Source organism: Primulina huaijiensis, chromosome 1 (assembly GCF_012295235.1).
Source record: "Primulina huaijiensis isolate GDHJ02 chromosome 1, ASM1229523v2, whole genome shotgun sequence".
NCBI lineage: Eukaryota > Viridiplantae > Streptophyta > Magnoliopsida > Lamiales > Gesneriaceae > Primulina > Primulina huaijiensis.
The window spans coordinates 24,648,511-24,671,861 of NC_133306.1; the positions used below are offsets into that span (position 1 = coordinate 24,648,511).

The 23,351-nt window shown below is 35.2% G+C and overlaps 2 protein-coding genes across 6 annotated transcripts; one reads left to right on the plus strand and one right to left on the minus strand.

Moving 5' to 3' along the window:
* Positions 1-1,027: 1,027 nt before the first annotated feature.
* On the plus strand, positions 1,028-7,383 carry LOC140987520 (auxin response factor 4-like). Of its 3 annotated transcripts, none has more exons than XM_073456075.1 (12): positions 1,028-2,041; positions 2,139-2,195; positions 2,572-2,757; positions 2,856-2,940; positions 3,004-3,094; positions 3,481-3,645; positions 4,682-4,801; positions 4,884-4,959; positions 5,159-5,324; positions 5,435-6,183; positions 6,257-6,447; positions 7,156-7,383. In XM_073456075.1, the coding sequence occupies exons 1-12, from the start codon at positions 1,670-1,672 to the stop codon at positions 7,160-7,162; spliced, it is 2,265 nt and encodes a 754-aa protein (XP_073312176.1). In that variant the 5' UTR covers positions 1,028-1,669; the 3' UTR covers positions 7,163-7,383. The 3 variants fall into 3 exon arrangements, with proteins under 3 accessions (XP_073312176.1, XP_073312169.1, XP_073312159.1); XM_073456068.1 differs by having other exon boundaries at positions 7,160-7,383; XM_073456058.1 differs by having other exon boundaries at positions 1,030-2,041; positions 7,176-7,383.
* A 3,964-nt stretch (positions 7,384-11,347) lies between these two features.
* Positions 11,348-22,879, minus strand: LOC140987539 (uncharacterized). Of its 3 annotated transcripts, none has more exons than XM_073456084.1 (14): positions 22,733-22,879; positions 21,790-22,240; positions 21,257-21,490; positions 21,100-21,184; positions 19,625-19,712; positions 17,735-17,935; positions 17,273-17,449; positions 16,195-17,116; positions 15,840-16,060; positions 14,844-14,948; positions 13,443-13,832; positions 12,627-13,196; positions 12,318-12,543; positions 11,348-11,901 (listed from the first exon to the last, which is right to left on the minus strand). In XM_073456084.1, the coding sequence occupies exons 2-14, from the start codon at positions 22,094-22,096 to the stop codon at positions 11,471-11,473; spliced, it is 3,957 nt and encodes a 1,318-aa protein (XP_073312185.1). In that variant the 5' UTR covers positions 22,097-22,240; positions 22,733-22,879; the 3' UTR covers positions 11,348-11,470. The 3 variants fall into 3 exon arrangements, with proteins under 3 accessions (XP_073312185.1, XP_073312194.1, XP_073312203.1); XM_073456093.1 differs by lacking the exon at positions 22,733-22,879 and adding an exon at positions 22,333-22,487; XM_073456102.1 differs by lacking the exon at positions 22,733-22,879 and adding an exon at positions 22,329-22,487.
* Between the last annotated feature and the right edge of the window lie 472 nt (positions 22,880-23,351).

The following is a 23,351-nucleotide window of genomic DNA, read 5'->3' on the forward strand; positions in this document are numbered from 1 at the left end:
AAAAAATTTGTGTGAACGTCTAAATTCGAAGAAAACATGAGTGATTCATGAGTTTATCAATATTTTTTGTTTTGAATTGAATTAAGATATTAATTATCGCGAAAATCTTTTATAAAATATATCAGAAATAACACTCTCGATATAGTATAGACGAATGTATATCGAGAGTGCTAGTACCTCATATATCACCAACTCATCGCTGCATCTTTATTGACGAACCATAGTAACTTTTTAGGCAGTTCTTTTGTGACACATTCTCAACACCGGTTTATCGAAAAAGAGTTGTACTATCTGGTTAATATATATTCTTTTAAGGGAGTTTTGAGATTCAATCTCTGATATCAAATATAAGTTATAATTCAGTCCTCGTATCAGAAAACTTAGTTTAAGCTCCCTAACCCTATATGTTTTTATCATTTCAGCTTCATGTTATTTTTTTAGTTCAATTATGTACAAATGGTTGAAATTGTAGAATAAATTTGAATTTTAAGTATTAATATATTTTAATTTAGTATATTATTTATGTCATATGTAAGACAAAAAAACAAAAACAATAAATATAAGTGCAAATCATTGCTATTATAGCATAAATATACAAATTTTAAGTATCAATCGAATCAAATTGGGTACATAATTATAATATTTAAGTATAAAACGCTAACAATTTTTCGGAACAATAAAGTACATATTATTGAAAATAAGATACAAATGTACCCATTTCAAATATTATTACAAGACTTAGACTGAATATCAATCAATTTAAATTGAATATATAATATCATATTCAGATTCTTAATTTCAAAGAATTGAAATGAGAATATAAAGTTAAAACTAAATTTTTCTGAAACATATTGAACGATAACATATATTTAAAATTAAGGATTGAATCCCAATTAACCCATCTTTTTAACTCAAAATGAAATTTACAAACTATTATTTAATAAAAAATTAACAATCTTATTTACTTTATCCTCTTCCCCGAAAAAACAGAAAAGCTAATTTAAATTTAAAGCAACCAAAGAGAAGAGTGGGGATAGTCTATGTGGGGGGTTCTTTGCTGTCTTCCTTTGTCCCCTCCACTTCTCACAGCTCTCTCTCTATCTCTCTCTCACACACACGCACACACAGAGTCTTAAGTCCAAAAAGGGGCACCACCACGTTGGCTTCTTTTGCCTCGTGTTTCTGTGCTTCCTAAGCAATTGTCTATGTCTGCAGACACTGCTCCCTCCTCGCAGAACTGCAAATGGGGGGCGAGGGAGGAATCATACTTTGAATTTCTTGTTATTATTTGATACCCTTTTCTTATTTTATTCTCAACTTTTATACGCGACTAATCTTCGTGCGTTACCTTCCAACATGCCTGTTATTTTCTGTTAAATTTCTTTTCTTTGCTCTTCTTGCTTTAAAGGCGCCACCTTTACATTGCCCATAAGCACAATTTGACTTCTTTTTCGAACATCACATCTTGATGTTTTGTGGGAACACCATTAGAACAGCTTGATTGTTCCACCCCATCTTCAATGTTTCTAGCCTCTTTCTTTAGTGGGTTTGTTGAGTTTTGGTTTGTTTCTTGTGTTAAATTATGCTGTGTGAGTGAATGATTTTGCGAGAGAAAGAAAGTAGTTAAATACAAATACCAAGGAACAACAAACTTCTTCTGGGTAATTTTATGGAGATTATTGATCTGAACCTTTCTTATTTGAGTGAGGTAGAAAATAATGCATGTGGCAAAGGAGGTGAACGTGATAAGGGTTGTGCTAATTGCTATTTGTCCACTTCTATCTCATCTTGCTCTTCAAATGCAGCCTCAAATTCCTCTTCTCCTTGTTCAGTATTTGCCCCATTATCAATCTACATGGAGCTATGGCATGCGTGTGCAGGCCCTCTTAGCAGTTTACCCAAGAAAGGGGATGTGGTGGTGTATTTTGCTCAAGGACATATAGAACAGGCTGCTTCTGCTTCACCTTTTCCTCCCATGGAATCGCCTGCTTTTGATCTTCCTCCGATGATCTTTTGTAGGGTTGTGGATGTTCAGCTACTAGTGAGTAACTTTGACCAAGTTTTCCTGTCATTGGATAAGCCCTTTTCTTTTTTCATTAGGTTGATATCTTGAGGGTGCATTATATTTTTTTAAACAGGCTAACAAGGAAAATGATGAGGTTTACTCGCAGCTAACTCTACTTCCTCTACCTGAGGTATTATTGGTGATTATAACGCTTTAGCCTCTCCTCCCCTTCTCTCTTATCTCTATCTTGACCATACATATGTGTAGTCGATGGAATTATGCGTTGATTAGTGAAAGGATTGAATATTTAACCCGTAGAGAGAGTTTCATCTTGGAGGCTTCATTTTTTTTTCTTGATTTTTGACTTCTACTATGTGGCCTGGGGACCGGGGAAGAATTGGAGAGAATTTATGTTCCTTGTTATGGTTTTTTCCTTCCCTCCTTTCAGTTCCTAGCATTTCAGATTCTCTATGCTGCTAATTTGATGTTTTAAAAGTTTTTCATATAGTTTTTGATCTACTTTGATTTTGGACATAGTTCTTGATAATGTAATTAAACTCATGTAGCTGGTAGGCCTCGAATTAGAAGGGACAGAGAATGGAAACGAAGGAGTTGATGAGGATGGGAATGTAGCTGGAGCTGTAAAGTCTACTTCCCACATGTTCTGCAAAACTCTTACTGCTTCTGACACGAGTACTCATGGTGGATTTTCGGTCCCTCGTAGGGCGGCTGAAGATTGCTTTCCCCCTCTGGTTTGGCGCTATTTTGGCCTTGTGCTGTTGTACTCTATCAATTTTTTTTTAATATCTCCGCGGTAGAATTTCAACCAAATTTATGTTCTGCTTTGTAGGATTATAAAGAACAAAGGCCATCTCAAGAACTCATAGCCAAGGATCTTCATGGAGTGGAATGGAAATTCAGGCACATTTACAGAGGTATAAGTTTGAACCCTACATATTGTGTTAGAAACTCTTGACAGTGGAATTCTTACCTCGCAGGCCAACCTAGGCGACATTTGCTCACTACAGGGTGGAGTATCTTTGTCAGCCAAAAAAATCTTGCATCAGGTGATGCAGTATTATTTCTGAGGTACATTTCATTTAACATTGGGATTCGAGAGCTAATAACTTCACAAGTTGATCAGAAAATTATTTGGTATCCTGGGTTCTATGTGGATCTTGAAATTCAACAAGTATCATGACCGGTGAAATAAATCAAAGAAAACTGAACTGCAGCTCTGTTTCATTTGCAGTATATTCTCATTCTTTTCAATAGTTGATAGGCGCACGAAACAGAAGAAGATAATCATTAAATGCCTTGAGATGTAAAGAAGGTCCAGTTTATGAAGCACGACTTTTCAATATTAGTCTATGAAAAATAGAAATGTAACATCATTTCTTTTGCCATATATATTTCACTAGTGTTGCTTTCATATGTTAGTTAGCATTCTTAGTGCATCTTGTGAGCCACTGTAGGGGAGAATCTGGAGACCTACGTTTGGGGATTAAAAGAGCAGCTCGACCAAGAACTGGATTGCCCGATTCAATCATTAAAAGCCAGAATTCTTATACCAATGTCCTCTCCCCTGTCGCGTACGCCTTAGCAACCAACACCACATTCAATGTCTTTTATAGCCCAAGGTACTTTAAAACACACTTACTTGAGAAGTATAATTTCACTGTTGAGCCAATGACTTACATCAACTAACTTGTATCTTGCACCAAATTATTTTCAGCTATGATAGTCTGAAACCTTTGGAGATAATCTTGATACTTCTTTGTGTATATTGTTTTTATTTATTTGTTTTAATTATATGTATTTGATATTCCTGATGACTCTACGAGTTGAAATATCATATAAAATAACTTGGTATGAAAGAAAATAGGATTTGGGGCAACTATCCCAGATCGAAGAATGATATAAACTAGTCGACAACCTTAGAAGTCAATTCAAAATGCAATTAGCCGTACAACTGAACCCATTGAGCCTCAAACATCTCTTGGCACAACCTTTGTATTTCATGTATAATATGTTGGAAACATGAGTGGTGAGTCTCACCTCTCAATTTGTGCATTGCATTTAGAGTTTATACCGTAGATTCTGTCTACCCCTCAATGAATATGGATTCCTTCAGTAATAATATTTTTTAACAATGTTATAAACGATGATCATCATATGAACTTTGTCCTTGCCGCACAAGAATTTTTTTTGGTTTTGCTCAAATGAAGTTCAAGAAATTATCATTAGAGAGGATGCACATAATTATTTACCTAAGCCGCAAAGTATCTGAGTTAATGATCTTGAGAAAAGCAACAGTGTTTACCAGATCAAATGAAAGGAAATTGTGATATAGATCCTTAAATGGTTACAAGAAGACATGTCATGATTGCCATAAAATTTAACATTACAAGTATTGTTTTCTCCAGATTTAGTTGATCAATGGTCATAGATGGCAAATTAATCCATAAAACCTGTGAAACTATTAGATATTTTTAACTATGATTCTTAAATGTAATTGCAGATGACAGTGCTCAATAGTCATGTTTTAGTGACTTTTTACCAATTTTTATTCAAGACAAAGTGGCATATGTTTTTTTACCCTTTTCTTCTGTTCTGAAATCATACCAGCTCGTGTGTATATCCATAATGTTCTCATACTCTTGCACTTCAATGCAGGGCGAGTCACGCTGATTTTATTGTCCCATACCAAAAATACGTGAAATGTACTACTAACCAAATACATGTTGGAACAAGATTCAAAATGAAATTTGACTTGGATGATTCTCCAGAAAGAAGGTCCAGTGGAATTTAAGTAAATACCATTGATATGTTTCTTAGCTCTTTGATGCTCAAAGATTAAACAAATATCTTTAATCAGGTTTAGTGGAGTCGTGATTGGAGTTGGTGATATGGATCCTTATAGGTGGCCAAACTCGAAATGGAGAAGCTTGATGGTATGTTATTCAATGCTTGTACTTAATATACAAGCTTGATGGTATGTTGAAGTTTTACTAAATAATTCAATGCTTATAATTAATCCACCATGACCAAGTTAGTAATAAACAGTTTCATGATTGCATTTACAGAATCATTTTCCTCCAATCTTCCTCGGCCATTTCATTTATGTGATTTCTGCTGCCACATCTTTTATAGGTTCGCTGGGATGATGATATCGTAAGTAATCATCAAGATCGAGTTTCTCCATGGGACATTGATTTCTCGGGTAATTTTGCACCTCTGAGCATCCAGTCCTCCCCAAGAATAAAGAAACTGAGATCCAGTCTGCAGGCAACTCCCCCGCTTGGCAGCCTAATTTTTGGTATGTGTATATACTTCTTTCAATGTATTCTCCGATGGCATTATTTACTCGGATGATGATTAGCTTAACTAACGACTTAGGAAATTTCCTGTAATTTTGCTTTTAATCAGGACGCAGCTCTCGTTTGGACTTTGAGGAGTCTGTAAAATCCTCTAAGGTCTTGCAAGGTCAAGAAAATGTAGCTTTGGTGTCACCTCTTTATAAAAATAATAGGATTAGCCGCCAGCTTGATTTTGAAACTCGACCCCCAGCATCTAATCCTATACTGGATCAGATGGATAAAATTAATCACACCAATTTTTGGATAAATCCAGCTCCTACCACATTCACAGGCTTTCTGCAATCCAATTGGCTTCCAGAGGTCTTGCAAGGTCAAGAAATATGCTCACTGAGATCACTATCTGGGAAAACCGATGTAAATCTCAGTGTTGGATCAAAACCTGAACTTGGTTGCGATGTTCTTAATGCATATCAAAGGCATCAAATCAGCTTTTATCCTCTAGCTTCTGAAGGGGCCCGAAGCTTGTCGTTTTTAGAGAAAGGCAACTACAGAGCCAGACAAGGACCTCTAACGGTTTCCGATTTTTCCAATTTTCAAAGAGGAACTTCTGTTTTAAACCCAAACCCCATTTTAATGAGGGATATAGGAGATGTCGGAAGAATTCCATATCTTGGAAATGATCTGAGAGCCATAGATCAGACATCACCTACTCCAGCTTCTATGATGCATCTGAAAAATCTGAATGATGACAATTACTTAAAGGATAAAGTCCCTACATGTAAACTCTTCGGGTTTTCATTGACTGATGATCTTGATGCGGTTAATTCACAGGGTCCAAGTAAGAGGAGCTGCACAAAGGTAAATTTGAAAAACGTGTGTACAACTAATTACTATGCACTTCTTGAGAACGTGTGATTATTTGTGTAAGTAGGTTCACAAGCAAGGCAGCTTGGTGGGCAGGGCAATTGATCTTTCAAAACTACTAGGTTATGAGGAGCTGCTGACTGAATTGGAAAGGTTGTTCAGCATGGAAGGCCTTTTGCGTGATCCGAACAATGGATGGCATATATTGTATACTGACAGTGATAATGATATGATGGTCGTTGGTGACGATCCATGGAAGTAAGTCTCCTAAATGATGAGCATTTCTTTATCTTTTATGTTATTTATTTTATCCATAGATACGTATTGTTGAAGATGCTGCTACACAATTCCGGATTTTACCACTTGACCAAGAAATTTTGTGATGGTAACTCTCAGGATAACTGACTTTTCTCTCGTAGTATTGTGCTGGAATGTAGAAATGTGTTTGGTAAAATATAATCGACTAATATGCATATTCGAGTTTCAATCGTAACTCATGAAAATCAAGTAAATGAATCAGATTCATTCATGTTCCTTTTTCCTTGATTTTCCATTGCAAGAGACTTTTTTCCCTGGTATGTAATCCCAACAAGCTCTCATCATGTGTTACCACCTGCATACAACTTGATTCTTTTTTCCAGCTTCAGATGTCCTTGTACTGTCAATATCCCCTTGTATTTGCACTGATCCCATACCTTAGTACGCAGTCCAAAAAGTTTCAGCACGCCCTTATTCCTCATATTATCCACACCTTCGTGTTTACCCTGGCCCCTGCTTTTCTACATAGCCTGATTGTCCTTTACTGAACACGCGATCTCAACATATTGCAACACATTTTCTTAATTTTGAATCTAACTCCAGATTGTGAAACAATGGCTTAATCCGAGTCCTTGAGACAAAAGAAACATCAATATAGTATTCTTTTTCGATATTTGAACTTCTTGACTTTTTTATATATGAATTCAGTCAGTAACTTTGGTTGGCAGCGAGTTTGTGGAGGTTGTCACTAAGATCCACATATACACACAAGAGGAAGTGGAGAAGCTGTCCATTGGAATCAACAGTGATGACACCCAAAGCTGCTTGGAAGAACCACCACACATGACAGCAGTGTCAAAGGCTTCTTCTGCGGCCCGGCTTGATTCATCGCCAACTGTGGTCAGGATGTGAAAAACTCGGGTAATTTCTGTAATATCATGCGCTGCCAAATAAACTTCGGTGATGACTATGCCGAATATGTTCCCTGACTTTTTGAGTGGTATTATGTTATCGCTGCACAACAATTGACACATTTTGTGTTAATGATTGTTGCTAAGTGTTCCTGTAATACTATTGTTGCACAAGTTACGACTACTAAGCTTTTGAGTTAAGTATGCTGGAGAAAGATTTCCTTGTCATGAAATATTGTGGAAATTTGATTGTGAAATTTGGCTATCATTCTGTTTTGATGAAGCACTTTTTTATGCGCATGTTATAGGTTGAGACACATCTTTTATTTACCATATGAGTTTGTATATGAGCCAAATTTATGGGGAGATTGCATCAACACCCTCTGGGAAAATTGAAAGAAAAAATCCCTATATAAAATAAATCAAATCTAAAATCTTGTGTTTTAAAAAATCGGGGCATAAAACCGGTTACAAATGAGATAAATGTATTTGAGTTTTAAAACAAATGTGTTAAATGTGCTCGATTTTTGAAAACACGGACGTGTAAAAGGCTGTCAATTTTATATAAGATTTTTATGATATTTAACTATTTATCCATTTTATTGAATCTATACAATGTTATTAAGTTCGAGATATTTAGAATAACTAACTTTTGCTGTCATGGTCTATGTTAATAATTATATATATTAATAAAGTGTTAAAATTTTATTGTAAGTCATATGTAGTTCAGCAGATAAAATCTATGTTTTTTAGGCATCAAGTCGTATGTTCAATTTTTACTTGAGTTTTTTTATTTTTATTTTTTCTATTTATTTCTTTAATTCATATATCAAAATTGTAGCGTAGACCTCACTATTTTTTATAATTATACTTTGATCCTCATTTAAAAATAACTCAAATGAATAAGAAAAAATGGTGTAGCATACGTCGTGCACTAGTTTTATATAAGATTTTTATGATATTTTAACTATTTACCCATTTTATTGAATTCAAGCCATCTCCATGTAAAAGGAACTCAACCCGATACATACGTCCATTGTGACTCATGAGTCATGACTGCTATCATTGAAGCGAAAAAGAGAATGAAAGTAATAGGAGCTGAACATGTGAGAGAATATTTTTAAATTAATAAAACATTATAATAAATATTATTCAAGAAATTTAGGAGTTTCCAAAAATCTATAAAAAGTTGTAATAATAAAGTATTAATCAAAATTTGAATAGTTGTATCATCAAATGTATTACTTATTAATCAAAATATCCGATTACCCAAATTCTTAATTCCCTGATTTTTTGCTTCTTGAATTAGAGTAACCACTGATTGATTATTCGACCACTTTATGAAACAGTTTTTTTTTTTTTTTTTAAAAAAAAACAAAACTAATTTAAAAAATCGAAACCAAAAAACTGAACAAATATAAAATATTAACTTATGTTCTACGTACTTGATCGAGCTCTTCAACTGAAGATCATGGAGGCTTCATTGATTATTCGAAAAGTGATGAAGAATGCAATGCTAGCTTATTCAATCTATTAAAAAAATGAATTCTCGATCTTCTTCATCTTCGTGATACTCACGTTGGTACTCTCATTCTCTATAAGTTTCACCACCATAATTTTTCTGCTGAATCGCATACCTGCTCTCAATCTCCTTGCAGCATTGTTTATGCAATTTCATCTTAAAATTCAGATTGAAAAAAGAAGTCAATTATGCATGTCTTTACTAAAAAACAGAAACACATTTCACTCTCTCTTTTTCTTTGGGTGTTGTTTAGATCTTCTTCACTTTTTGTTGAGCCATGCACTTCTTGTGGACAATAATTTTTTCTGTGTTTTTGAAACATATGCTCATTTTTCTTTTAAAAAAGAACGCTGAAACAGATCAGAAATAAACACGATGAAAAATGATTGGAGACAACGTGGGAGAAGTTGAGGAAAATGTGTGAGGAGAAGGGTGTTAATTTACCAAAAAACTCTTAATTATGACTTTCATGATTATTTGAGGTGTCTTAGGATCTCATGTTTACCTATGCAATTACGTCGTCATTCCTTATGTATGTGTGACATGGATGCACTTATGCTTTAATGTTAGTATGCATTGTGACATTGATAAAGAACTCGGTATTCACATAATTTGAAAAGATTGCCCCGAAGTATGTCGTATGTCTTGCGCTTTCTTGTACTGACATAGTTTAGTAAAATGATCATAATTCACTGGTCCTACCTCCAAATTGATTGAGACCAATTGCAAATGAAAACGAAGACATAGAGCTAGCAACAACTTTCATTTTGCTCACTTTCACAAATTCGGGACTTAAATGTAAGGTTTCAAACAAACAATGGTGTAATAGGGCGCTTGAACATGACCGTCCCAGCGCCCCTCAATTGTTTCACCACTTTTAGGACAACAAGGGTCATGCTAGGGAGGTTAACAACTACCAGCCTAGTGTCTCTCAATATGGAAAACAAGTTTTATCAGCTTTATAACCTGGAATATATGAACCAATTCATCATTCTATCATTCCAAAATCGAGAATTGAGAGACAAGTGAGAGGAAGAAAAAGGGTTCTTCGATTTTTTCACCAAAATCCATTTCTATCACTTCTCTCTTCATCAAAGCAAGATTCAGATTTTCTTCAAGAAATCTTCTTCCTATGTATGTAAATGTTTAAGAAATTCATGTACACAAATTCATGTATTTTATGAGTTAGGCAAATCCCTAGGTTGAATTTTGAAATTAAATTAATATGGGAAAAAAGATATTGACTGAATTTGTTATGATGTTTCTCATAGCATAAAATAAAGCAAACTGTATTACTTAATCATCCCAAAGCTTGTACTATAGTGGGGTTCCTTCCTTGATGCTTCACAAGGGCATAATATGTTTTACCATGAATTTGAAAAGAAAAGACCATGGATTATGCTATGTGTACCTTTTATATGAAATTCCTTTTATGTATGATTAGGGATGACTACTCGCTTTGTTAAATAAGGATGAAGAAGCATTTGGCCATGTAGTAAAGTGAAAAATGAAAGAATGAATTTGAGTATTCACTTTTTGATATCCAAGTGATTGTAAATCACCAAAGTTGGCCAACATTGAACACAAACATGAACTACGTGACTAAGCATGAATGACTATGAATGTCGCATAACGTGGATATTGTTTATTACCATTGATTTTTAAATCATATTGCATCACGACGTTCATAACTACGATCATTTCTACGTATATTGTTATTACGAAACCCCACTTGCTGAGTTTTAAACTCACATAGCCCATATGTTGCAGGTCCAGATACAAAAAATATTGATTAGGTTGTCGAACTTCCAATTGATATTTGCAACATGTCTGACCTTATTTAACTGAAACACCAAGACCCCAAGCTCTAATGTGTGTGTGTGTGTGTGTGTTTGGTATTTACTTGAAATAATATGGTTATAAGTCTAAGATCACTTTAAAATGTATAACTTGTTATAGGAAATGGTAAAGTCTAAAGTATGATTACGAGACTACATACACGTTTGAAACCATGTGTGCATGAATACGAAGTTACAAGTTCTTTTGCTTAAATTTAAAAAACACTATACGATCGTTTATTTTTTATAAGGGGTTTTATGTTTTTTTTTAAAAAAAAGGTGTGAAAATTGATATTTTCTCAAATTTTGATTTAATAATATTCAAAATATTTTATTTGAATATCTCTATTCCATTATATTTAACTTGTTTAGCACTTAATTAAAATGTTAGAGCATTTTATATTATTTCAAAATTGATTCATTTTGTTATCCAAAATTACTTCATTAATTCACAAACGATGGATTATATATTGAATACAGATCAACCATTATTCAAACTAGCTTGAAATATTGTCAAGATCATAGTTCCTCAACGTTAACCATTCACCTTCTAAGCAACCACACAAAGTTAAAATTTAATTTGGCAATAGCGATTAAAGCCACCAAATTATAGGTAGTAGCACTGTACGAAACCAATAGACATACATTATATACTTACTAATAAATGAATGTCACTCATCGTCCGATAAACAAACACCACTATTTGGCAACTCCAGGGCAGAAAGATCCACATTCAAAGTTGGCAAAACAATTTATTGATCAGGTCTAACTTGAGATACAAGGCTTGCTTGCATCTGCTGCGCCAACGGTAGTGGTGGTTGAGAGTTTATAATTCTTGTGGGCGGAGGATGAGGAATTGGAGGAATGACAAGGGGGCCAGAGGAGGCTGCAGGAGGTCTGAAGAATTGCAGGTGCGGAGCCATTGCACGATTCTCCCCTCCAGTATGTGGATTACCTGAAGGGGTGATGGCACCAATGACTGGAGGTCTAGAGGGGGTACTTGAGGAAAGAGCTGGTGCACTTTGAACAGATGGAACCATAGAATTTAGATTAGCGATAGGGTAAGGTCCCGTAGATTCCAGCAATGATAGCTGCCGCATGCCTTGCATAAATTGCGTAGCTGGAGTTGCAGAACACGATGTTGGAGCAGATCTAAGGTGCTGCTGAAGACTCTCTTGATTACCTGCAATTAAAATGTGTATCATGCCAAGTGTATGGGTACAAAACCACAGAAATGTAAAAGATCAGCAAGATTGGGTGAAAGTATATCATTTTCTGCAATAATTTCTCAAACTTATATGGTCTGTGAAGCGAAAGACGACTAACTGCAATGCAATCATATCGGTTCAACATTTTAGCCAGAGTTAATTTAACAATAGTGGTGACTCAGGCCCGCAACGAATGGTAGCCAGTGGACAGAGTATTGGGAATACTTCTATATACGTAATTCACCCATAAGCTTTAATAAAAGAATCCATAAATTTATTTATTGCACAATAATTAATTGCACAAAAACAAAACAAAAACAGCATTATAACCGAGTCAAGACAAATGGCAAGAACTTGGCACTTCTCAAATTGTTAAAAAAAATCAATATACCTTGTTGAACTTCTAGGAGGCCAGAAGGCCTGTGATCCAGACACTTGGATCTGAAAGCCTCAGCCAACATTTTATTCATGAGAACCAAGGCCTGATTCTTGCCAAGTTCATTCTTTTTCAACATATATTCCGCTTCAGTGTTCTTAAGCTTCCTATCATAATCATTGCGTATTCTAGTAATAATATCCTGTATCTCCATCTCACATTTAGATTTGAGTTGTGAAATCTGTTTAAACAAAGAAAGTGTAATACCATTAACATTAAAACACCATGTGGAATATGATCAAGAAAAAAAATTTGGACACCAACCTCATCGTCGTGGCTTTTCCCCAATTTTTCAGATTCTTCCTGCATCCTTTCCAGTTCAATTTGAAGTGGTTCAGCGGACAAAGCTGGAGTTGAATTACAAGTAGTAACCTGATGAGTGCTATAGGTATGAAGGTGGCTAGGCCAGTTAAGATGGGGTGCATTAATTCCAAGATATAATGCAGCATGATTTGGAAGTTCTTGAACTCTAGCCCCAGGGCAAGGATCAAGGTGATCACCATGTAATTGTGAACTTTCTCGACTTTCAGAACTAGGTTCATGTAAAAGCAATTCACCCACCCCAGCCTCAGCAGTGGGAAAGGAGCTAGCTCCTTGGGCATGATTTCGATGTTCAACTTCGAAAGTAGGAACTTGGTTGCCACTGAGAGTTAAATCAACAGATACGGCTTGCAGCTGCTCATGGTTCTCAGTTTCTGGTGCTCCGTGATTGGACAGGAGTGGGTTCACAGCATGAACAAGTTGTGAGGTTGAAACCTCAACCTGCAAACTGCTTTGATTTTCTAGTTGTAGATCAGCAGACATCAAATTTTTAGGAATTTGTTCTCCTGGTACCTGATCACGACTATCCAAGTTATTTTTGCAGCGCAGTTAATTGAGTTCTAAAGTATATCCCATGCAAAATTTATGATGAGAATAAACGGGACATGGAAATTGATGTTCAATTCATTTCAAACATTCATCAGTATCATTATAAGGGTGCATTGATTGATTAGGCTTCTCAACCACAGCAAATGATAATCTATCTAAAGACAATACCAACTTTTCACTTGCTATATCAGAATCTGCCAAATCACTTACAGTTTCAATAGGAGCGCTACAGCAAACTGCCTCAGATGGTTCACTAATAGATGTCACAGATGGTGCCACCTCATTCCCATCCTTACTTTCTATTCCACTTTCAGCAACTTTATACTCCATTGCCATTTTCTCTTGTATAGGGATCTGACATTCCGCGTGCTCTTCATCAACACGAGATGGTTCCATTCTAATGTCTTCTTCCACTAACAAGTTGCCAGATTCAACAAAGTTCTCAGAACAATGCAAATAGATTCTCTTTAGAGTTCGCAATCTCGAATAAACTGATGTCACTTGTTCTTCAGTACATTGATAATCTAGAAGCTGTTTTGCTGACGTGAGAGAATCCTTCTTATCAACTTTTTGTTTCAAAATTGAGGCTGCAATCCAACACTAGCAGCATAAAAGTAGAATCAGATTTGTTAGGGTGTGCAAGAGTAGCAGGTGATTGAGCAGCAAAGAAAAGTCTGCAAAACCTTAGTGTTCAACATTTGGTTGCTTTCATACCAGGGATTGTTATTTAAAAATTAAAATATATTCTTTTATTAAAAACGACAACCGTGCAAGGTGTGATTTCATTGATGATAACAAACAGCAATACATGAGAGAGGGGGACTAGGACAAAATTGTTCCAAAATCAGATTACGAGGAAATGAAACCGATGGCCGTCAAAATATGGAGCATTGCTGGTGGCCAGCAGCAACAGCAGGTGGTTGTAGAGAGGAGATATTTGATGGATATTTGAAACTGGGGAAAGTGTAGTAAAAAAAATAGGAGAAGAAAAGGAAAGAATGAGAAATGCAAAAGAACAAAGAAAAAGGGGGAAATCGAGGGCAGCTTGAGAGGTGGCACCTTCTGGCAGCAATGGTGGATGAGATAAAGGTCAGACAATTAACATAGAACAAGACAGATAGAAACGAAAAGGAAAAAGGAAAAGTAAGGAAAACAGAAAAGAAGTGAGACGAGAAGAATTTATGCTAGATTACAAAAATTTTGAATTTTACCATGGGTCAAAGAAATAAGGATGATAATAATCCTGAGTATTATATCTCTCCTTTGAGTTCTAGTTCACTGACTTCTATAAACTAAATTGCTTCTGCTTTGACCAATAGAACGCTCATGTCTTGAATGAACTTCAATGTCGAGCAATGACATTTCTTGACTAAATCAGATGTCTATATAAACTTCTCACTGTTCATTAACAGAAAATGTTATCCTAGCCAAGATTAGCGCACTAGAATAATGACATCAGAAGAATCCAACCAAACACGCCAGTAGCAAGAAAAAATCGTTTTTATATAAATAGCACAAGTAAAAGAACTACATGCAAGGTTGATCGATGTTGTGATGCAGATATTTGTGTATTTAGTCTAAGAATTTGTCATGCATGGAAAAGAAACTGACCAGAGATATTTGTAAAGCCTGGACATATGCTGGCGAGTCAGTGCTGACTTGATGATTCTTGATTACATATTTAAGAAACCTTCTCACCATATCCATGACAACTTCCTGCATTTGAAACCAAGTGGACTTGTTAGATATTAGGTGATCTCGGAAGCACAAGGTATAACTGAGGTTTGAAAGTTCAGTCAGACAATAGCTATCATTTCAAAATTCTACAATACGAAAAGGATGGATCCTCTTGTCATTTCTAGAATCACAAAACAGAGTCCTCGTGATAAAACTTCCTACAAGTTAAATATAAATTAAAATGATGCAAACTTTATCTTACAAATAGAGAATGCTAACACAAGCCCTGAAGAAGAATTAAGCCTCCAACATCCTATTTGTGATTCAGTTTTAATTTGCCTCAGGAACTTCCAAAACGGAAGAATGAAGTCTTCCGGCAATATTTTTCAGTCCGTGATTTTTCACCACATCTTCATCTAAAGAAATTTCCTTTCTTATTAAGAAGAGCACAAACAACATCAATTAAAATGCCTGCCTGCCGGCTCAGTTGTCAGCTAAGGTACACTTTATAATCTTCAAACTTGAGATAGAAAAGTTTTAGCCCACAGGTGGTGAGAAAAAAATGTCTCAAACTTTCTCCAGCAGGGGCTCTAGAATGACAATTTGACCACCAAAGCTTGTGTAGTGATGGTTTTACAAATCGGACAACAGTCTGCAGTCCATTACTGAACCAATTCGTATCTTGTAAATAATAATAACATGAATTTCATTAAAAGGAAGCATATATCTGCTTAGCTCAGTAAGGGGACTGCAAACATGAGAATATGGAAAATAAATGAGATGATTTTGTTTAGTTCCACATGCATCTCTGTTTAGAGTTTCAACTGTATTTATCAGTTGAAACACAAGTTACAGCACTTTGAATCGGACAGTTTAATGCTCTACCAATATTTCTTTTTAATCATAAAAAGAAAAATAAGGGATTGATACCGAGAGTTTAAGAATTTGGCACAGTTTTATGGTGTCTCCTTCCAGAAAACCATAAAGGTTCTTCTGCTCATCGATTAATACACTTCTGTCTTCTGGGTCGCCCACGTCAACCTCAAGACCATGAGAGCTCTGACCATACTTACAATTTGGATAACTGTCGGAAGCAACACTTTCTGTCCAAAAGGACTTAGATTTGTCACAGGTAAAGATAGTCGAAGACCCTGCATCAGAATTGTCTACATATCAAAATTACACCAGAATTTTCCACGAAGACAAGGAGTGTAGAAAAGTAAAGACAGCTATGATAAACAAAATTCGTCAGGCAATAACTGGGAATATCTCTGGATTTTAATACCTCCTCCAGCAGAACAGGTAGCTTGAGTGACTTGATGTTCTCCCAGTTCAGATTGAACTGAGGATGGATTCGAGTTTTCATGGATAACCTTTTTTTGCCTCTTTGCAACATTATCATTCTCAGCTTCTGGTGATGCGCTGAGGTATTGTACTCTCTTCCGATTTCGTGAATATGAACCCCTGAAATGCCTCCAGGGTGGATCTTTTCTATCCAACAGGTTTTTCCAAAAAATGTATGGCTCCTCTCCATCTTTCAACTGATTTTTTGCCTCACCAAGCAGCGGAATATTCATGCTATAGTTTTCAGCACTCAACCGAACTTCCGAAATCACACTCAGACCAATATTTTTATAACTTTCAGAAAGTATGGCCTGAAACTCCTGGGTGACTTCATCCAAAACTGATTGCCCGGATGAAATGATAAAATTAAAATTGTTACTGTAAGCATGATAATCATCTAATTGGTTGAACAGATATGAAGCACCCCACATGAGGAGAGAGTCACTAGTGGTACGACTGAAAGTTTGCAAATTGTTATCAAGCTTCAGATTTTTCTTTGCAAGGACTAGGGCTCTTTCTTCAACAGTACAAGATGAATATAACCTGAAAACTTTCATCTGTTCAGTTTTTGAATCAATTGATATCTTCTGTAGTGCTCTAATATCATTTGCTGGATTCCAGTCGCTGTCGTATAAGACAATGATATCCACTGCTAAAAGTTTGATGGTCGAAGAACAAGCACGGTTTTCCAACAGAAAAGCAAATTGCCCAGTTTCCTTTTTATTGAATCGATTTACAGCAGCTTGCTTCTTAGGAGGGGTAACCCTAGCATCAACACGTTCATAAGTATTTGGACCATATTTTTGGCGCAGAAAATCATCCAATATGTCTCCGATTGATGCCCCTCCAGAGCGACGTATTGACTGTCAAAATAGTAAATGAATTCAAGAAGAACCATAGATCACGAAAATAGATACATGAACTTGTTCAACAAAACAACATAGAATGCACAAAGCTAGGAATACGATCGAGTGAACAAGTAACACATGCATATAATTGAAAAGAATCTCTCGCTTGACCTGATAAAGTATCAGTGTTTTTAACCCTTGAGTCATGCTCTCTGTGAGCATTGCGTCAAGAAGTTGTAATTTTCCACTTGCTTTTATGCCGACGTCCAACAACTCTGCAGCAGGGCATTTCTCAGCAAGCATACGTTCTTGTAAGGAGGAGTCCACAAGGTAAGGGTGATCACAACACTGTTAAAAAAAAACGTGAATCATATTAAAACTAATTAGTTTAGAAGGGAAAATTATTTTCATGGCATATAGATGAGAGTTGATTATGCATTTCATATACAAAATTTCAATAACTATTACACAAATCCAAAATAGGTATCGGCAGCCACAGCTGGTCAACGACTTCCAACTGACATGAAAATACACTCTCGTTCAGGACACAGCATACAACTCATGAAAGATGCACTCGTTACAAAAACAAATATTTACTGTAGCTGTGTAATTGGAGAGAATGTGTGAGCAAACCTTTCGAACATTTAGAAGAATATCTGGGAGGGCCCCCACAGAATCATTCCTCGAACAAGAGCGCAGAAGAATAGAGTTAGAAAGAAGGGTAGAACAATACAGCTCAAGTTGAAGGTTGGATAACTGGGAAGGAACCCAATACTCGAGGAATTTGGATGCTTCAGAAGTGCTTTTGTTTGAGACAAAACGTGACAGTCTCTCCTGTAATTCAACAAGATTGTCATTTGTGTCAGCTTAAGGCTCAGTTTCTCAAAATCACCATGAGAATCAAGCCAAGTATAACTGAATTAGTAATAGTAGCCTAGGTATGTTAAATGTCCAAACTCAAATTGTTTAAAACTGATGAAGTTCCCTAAATTTTGTTTTTTACAGACCATAATTCGATTTAAAGTCCAACCACCCCACGATATCACTGTGTGACATCCTTGTTTAGGTACATAATTGGTGAGTTTCTTATTCCTTCCTAGTTTTTTCCGTAAAAAATGAGCCATCAGACTCACTTTCCATCTTATAAACCCTTTCCTATAAACCCAATCTTTCATCAACTCGTATTACCATCATAAAAGTCTTGAGTCCAAGTCAGTTAGACTCTGCTAAATCCTAAAAGCATGTCTCGTATACATTGTGTTTTATTTCAAATAAAGCACTCAATTATTACGAAATATTTTTATTCAGGATAAAAATCTATGTGCCAACTTTATTTTGGCCCTCCTCTTTTCATTTTGCGTCTAACACTCGAATCCAACCGCACTTCCCCAAAGGTACATCAAACTGTACATTGAATCTACTAAACCATCTAAAGTTTCCTACTTATCAGTTACGATTTATTATTGAAGACACTCCGACATTTTTCTTTATATGTTCACCTCTAAATCGATCCATTCTTCTGTACTCATTCATCCACCATATCATTCTCTCTCAGATACCTAATAGAAAATTGGCCAAAGAACCAAACCATAGAACTTATTTTTTAATTTTAGAGGAATTTTACTGTCAAGTAAAACTCCCATTGATTTAACAAATTTCCTTAAATTTGTAAACTAAACCATGATATCTAAATTACATACATCCAAGTGATTGCCCTCCATCTAAAATCAATTCTCCCCCAACTTTCCTACTGAAACAACTGAATCAAAATTAGCAAAGCAAATATTCTTTGCCCTACATAGCTCGACACCAATCTCCTGTATGCACCTTCATAAGTCCACCTCCTTATTGACTACACCTATAATCTCATCATTTAATACCATGCTATTCTAAATGTTGAACACCATAAAATACAGTTTTGTATACCCTTGGTTAACTCATCTAGTCATCTAAATATTAACTCAATGAGATATGGGCTAAATGCAAAGCCTTGTTGTAGCCTAACATTGATACATGAATAACTTTTTCTGCCTCTAGCAGTCATTACACCATTTCCTACTCCATTTATTACATAAAAGATCATGAAAATTCATTTTAGAGTCAGACAAAAAATTAAATAAACACACACACACACACACACATATATGTATAGCAAACAATGTATTCCTTCTCAATTTAACTGCACGGTAACATGTCAGTAACCATCAATTCATCCAAAAATTCCTATAACTAAAGATGTATTCATAGATGATGATTTATTTGTCGTTCACACAGAAATAGTTGAGAAAAAATTCTTGTTATTTTTACGAATTGAAATAGAAGTTTTCGGCATTTCTTGATAATGAACGATAATGACCAAAATATTGATTTTGGATAAGTCAACAAAGCATAATATAAAAAAAAATTGCAAAAAGAAAAGAAAAAGAAAAAGAAAAAAAAGACTATTACTGTTGAACAGATTAAAGGACTTAATAAATAATAAAATGTACATGTTATTTAAATTGTAGAAATTGAAAGACCAACCTCATGAGTAGACGAGCTGCGGCCTATGTCCTCATTTACCACATCACTACAAGAGCACAGTTCCTGCTTTGGTGAATCGCAATTAACCCTGCAGGAAAAATCATATAGTATTCAGTTCAAGAAAGATGGAATTCTTTGCTCTCCTTGCTTTGTCATTTTTTTTGTTTTGTGGGTGTGAGGGTTGCACGAAGGAAATGCAATCTTATATACAGTTATGCGTGCAATGTAAGTCGAAAACTAAGCAAGCAAAAAAATCAGTGTCCCTGGAAACTATAAGTAACAAAAACATCTGAAACAAGATCCTAAAATAAGGCCCATCCTCGATGATTGTGTTGCATTAGCAAGTGGAGACATCATGAAAAAACATATTACAGCATCAACAACCAGGATTTTATATTTAAAAGTATTAAAAAAACTAATGGTTTATGGTTTTTTGTTTTCCAGTGTGGCCAAGAGAACTACTCCCAGAAAATAATATATTTGAACTTTCTTTTCCATTTTCAGAAAAAAAAAATCCTCCATTTGATGACCTAAGGTTATGCATCCCATCCAGAAATCTAGATAAACTGACAATGAACCTAGTCAACATTAGCTAGATAAACTGACAATGAACCTAGTTAACATTTAGTTAACCAAGGGCAATCTATTTGCAATTCTTTGCTAGAGATAAAACATGGTAAATCTGGCACCACAATGGATTCTTTAACTAGAGAACTTTTAGAGGTCCTCTACAATGTTCAAACATAAAAATGCATGAATGGTCCTTTCGCAAGAGGAATACAACTGTTATCAGCAAACATTTCCATTGGCATCTGTCACAGGTCATAACACCAGTTATAGCATTCCTAATGTTTTGTTGCGCTTCAAACTCTTGAAGAAGGATCCATAAAAGTGCTTAATAAATTACCAATGAGTAATTGGATGTTGCAATTAATAACTCTTCCCATTTACCAGAAACACCAAGAAATGGCACGTCTTAAGCATAAGTAGAACTTAGCAGGTTGTTTTTTGAATTATCTTTAGCACAGTTGATATTTTATGGGCTCAATTGAAAACAACCCCCCACCCCAAAAAAGAAGAAGAAAAGAAACAGAGAAAAGCCTATTTTGACGCAGCATTCAACAAAGGCCAAGAAACAGAAAAAGCCTATTTTGATGTAGCATTCAACAAAGGCCAAGCAGCTTTATTGATTTCACGAGTCATGAAGCTGCATGTCATTTCTCTGTCACTTGTTGTATCCCATTCCCATTCCCCTAGGTGTGAGCCTTATGGTCTTTTAATGTTTATGAGCATTAAACATAACAAATTTACAAAGAACAATCTACCTGCTCTTGCTTGTTAGATGATGAACAGTCGATGCAGCACATACAAAAGCAAAGATGTAACCACATGCTGGTCGCAAGTCAATATTCATAAAACTTCTAAAACACGCACGAGTAAAATTAGGCTTATCCAGATTGTATATGGAAATATACCTTTTTATTTTGGAGCATAGAAAACAAGTCCCCAGAAGACCTTGATTCTCACATTTCGTTGATGATGATGGAATACTCACTACAACTGCCAGTAAAAAAGTTTTACTAGCACTGATTACATTAAAATCCAAATGTATACATGTTGTGCCCATCATACCTTTTGCGCCCATAAATTTTTCACCAGTTTCTGAATGTATAGCGCCAATTTGTGTTATTTCCAAGGAAGTTGAGCCTTCTGGCTCAGGAGCATCTATATTAATAGACAACAGATTTTCTGGTAGTTTTTCAGAAACCTTATTACTTTTCTCGGAATCTTTTACACCATTTCTATCTGGGTTGTCAGCACAAACACGAGATGATACATTGGGTTTGTCCGGTGTCACATCAACATCTAACATAAGATATCATAAAAAATATCTACGACATCATTAAAACTCATTGTATTAGGAATAATCACATGCATCAGATGTCCAATCTAATTCCAGTTAGTTACCATAGTTAGAATCAACAAGCACGGTTCGAAGTGGAGCAGGGAAGCATTAACGCATAATATTACAACTTTTTAATAATAAGAAAAGATAACAAAGATGATAGAACTAACACGTTAGAAGACAAATGTGAAAGAATTTTCCATTATTAAAAGGTATCAATGCAAGAGAAAGTGGCTCATACGTATGGAATAATGTTTACCTACAACAATTTCCTTAACGCGCTGTCTTTTAAATAACCCCTTGAAAGTACGGGCATTCATTTTATTTTCGTTCATAAAATGAGAATCCACGTCGAGTTTAGCTTTATTAGATTCCATCATTGCCTGCTCGCAGTTCTCTTTCTCCCTTTGACCCAGGAGTCCGAGTTCTTTTGCAGATTGCTGGGAACCAGAAGAACGTGATGATACATTTTTATTCGTCCTATTAGACATTCTCATAGGACTCGGTGTACCCTGTTTTTCAGATCTTTCAGATTTTCTTTTCACTGGAGGTGTCGAAGGTGGCATCCCCTTCTCAAGGCACTAGGACTTCTGCGAACAGTGTGGTGACATATCTTTTCCATTACTTGGTGTTTTCTTCAAATCACTGCCATCCAACTCATCCTTGAAATGTCTCCCCGATCGAGTCTCACTAATCATCCTCAACTTCAGCTGTAGCCATAAATTCGGAAGCTTAAAATTTTCAGACAACATCGATCTCGAAATAAACTCATTAAAAAAATTTCCAAAAAAATACTACCAACTTATGTCCGAACTTGATGCTTTCTCTTGAAATCCTCAATGCCAATAGATAAATTAAAACCTCGTTCAAATCACCCAACCATCACTTTTCATTGTCATGACTCACATATATTCAACATTTCCACTCCAAAAATCCACAGTTACAACACAACACATCACAAAAAAAAAAAAAACAACAACAACAAAAAAAATCCTAAAATCCAAACATTTTTTAAAAATCCAAACATCTTTTCGATACAAAGTAAAACACCAGGTATGTACGAATAAACAAGAACACATAAACATTGTGCTAGTAAAACCCACCAGAACAAAACAAACAACAGTCCACAGCAACGCAAGCAGAGAACTCAACAAGGAGAAATTAACAAAAAGCTTAAGCAAACAAAGTTCAAAAAAATGTACCTGACAAGCGCAAAAAAAACCCTAGATTGTAGCAAGAAAAAGGTTGTAAGTACAGAATTCCAAAGGTTTCAGAGGATAAAAATCAAGACCGGGAAGGAATTATATCCGTGATTGCACAATGTAAGCACAGTGATTATGAAAATATATTATTATTATCGATCCTATTTATTAACCCCTTTACCGATTAACTTTTCCGTTTGGTACTGTGATGCAATTTATATTAGATAAATAATATATCACCTGGATTCGTTTATATGAATAATTTTTCTCGAAATTGTGATTATAATTTATTTTCAATAATATATTTATCAAATTATACTATGACCTTCATTGATTTATATCAATTATTATTATTATTATTAAATTAAACATAAAAGTAATTATTTAAAATTTAAATGAAAAGTTACGGTTATTAAATGGAGTAAAATTTGAATGAATGTATATTTTTAATATTTTGTTTATAAATTGTTACTTAGCAATAACTATTTTCAAGATTATATATGGAATTCTACATTTATCTAACCAATAAACAGTTTTTTTAATATTCTAAAGCTGAGTAGGTCTCTTGTGAGACGGTTTCACGAATTTTTATCTGTGAGACGGGTCAACTCTACCGATA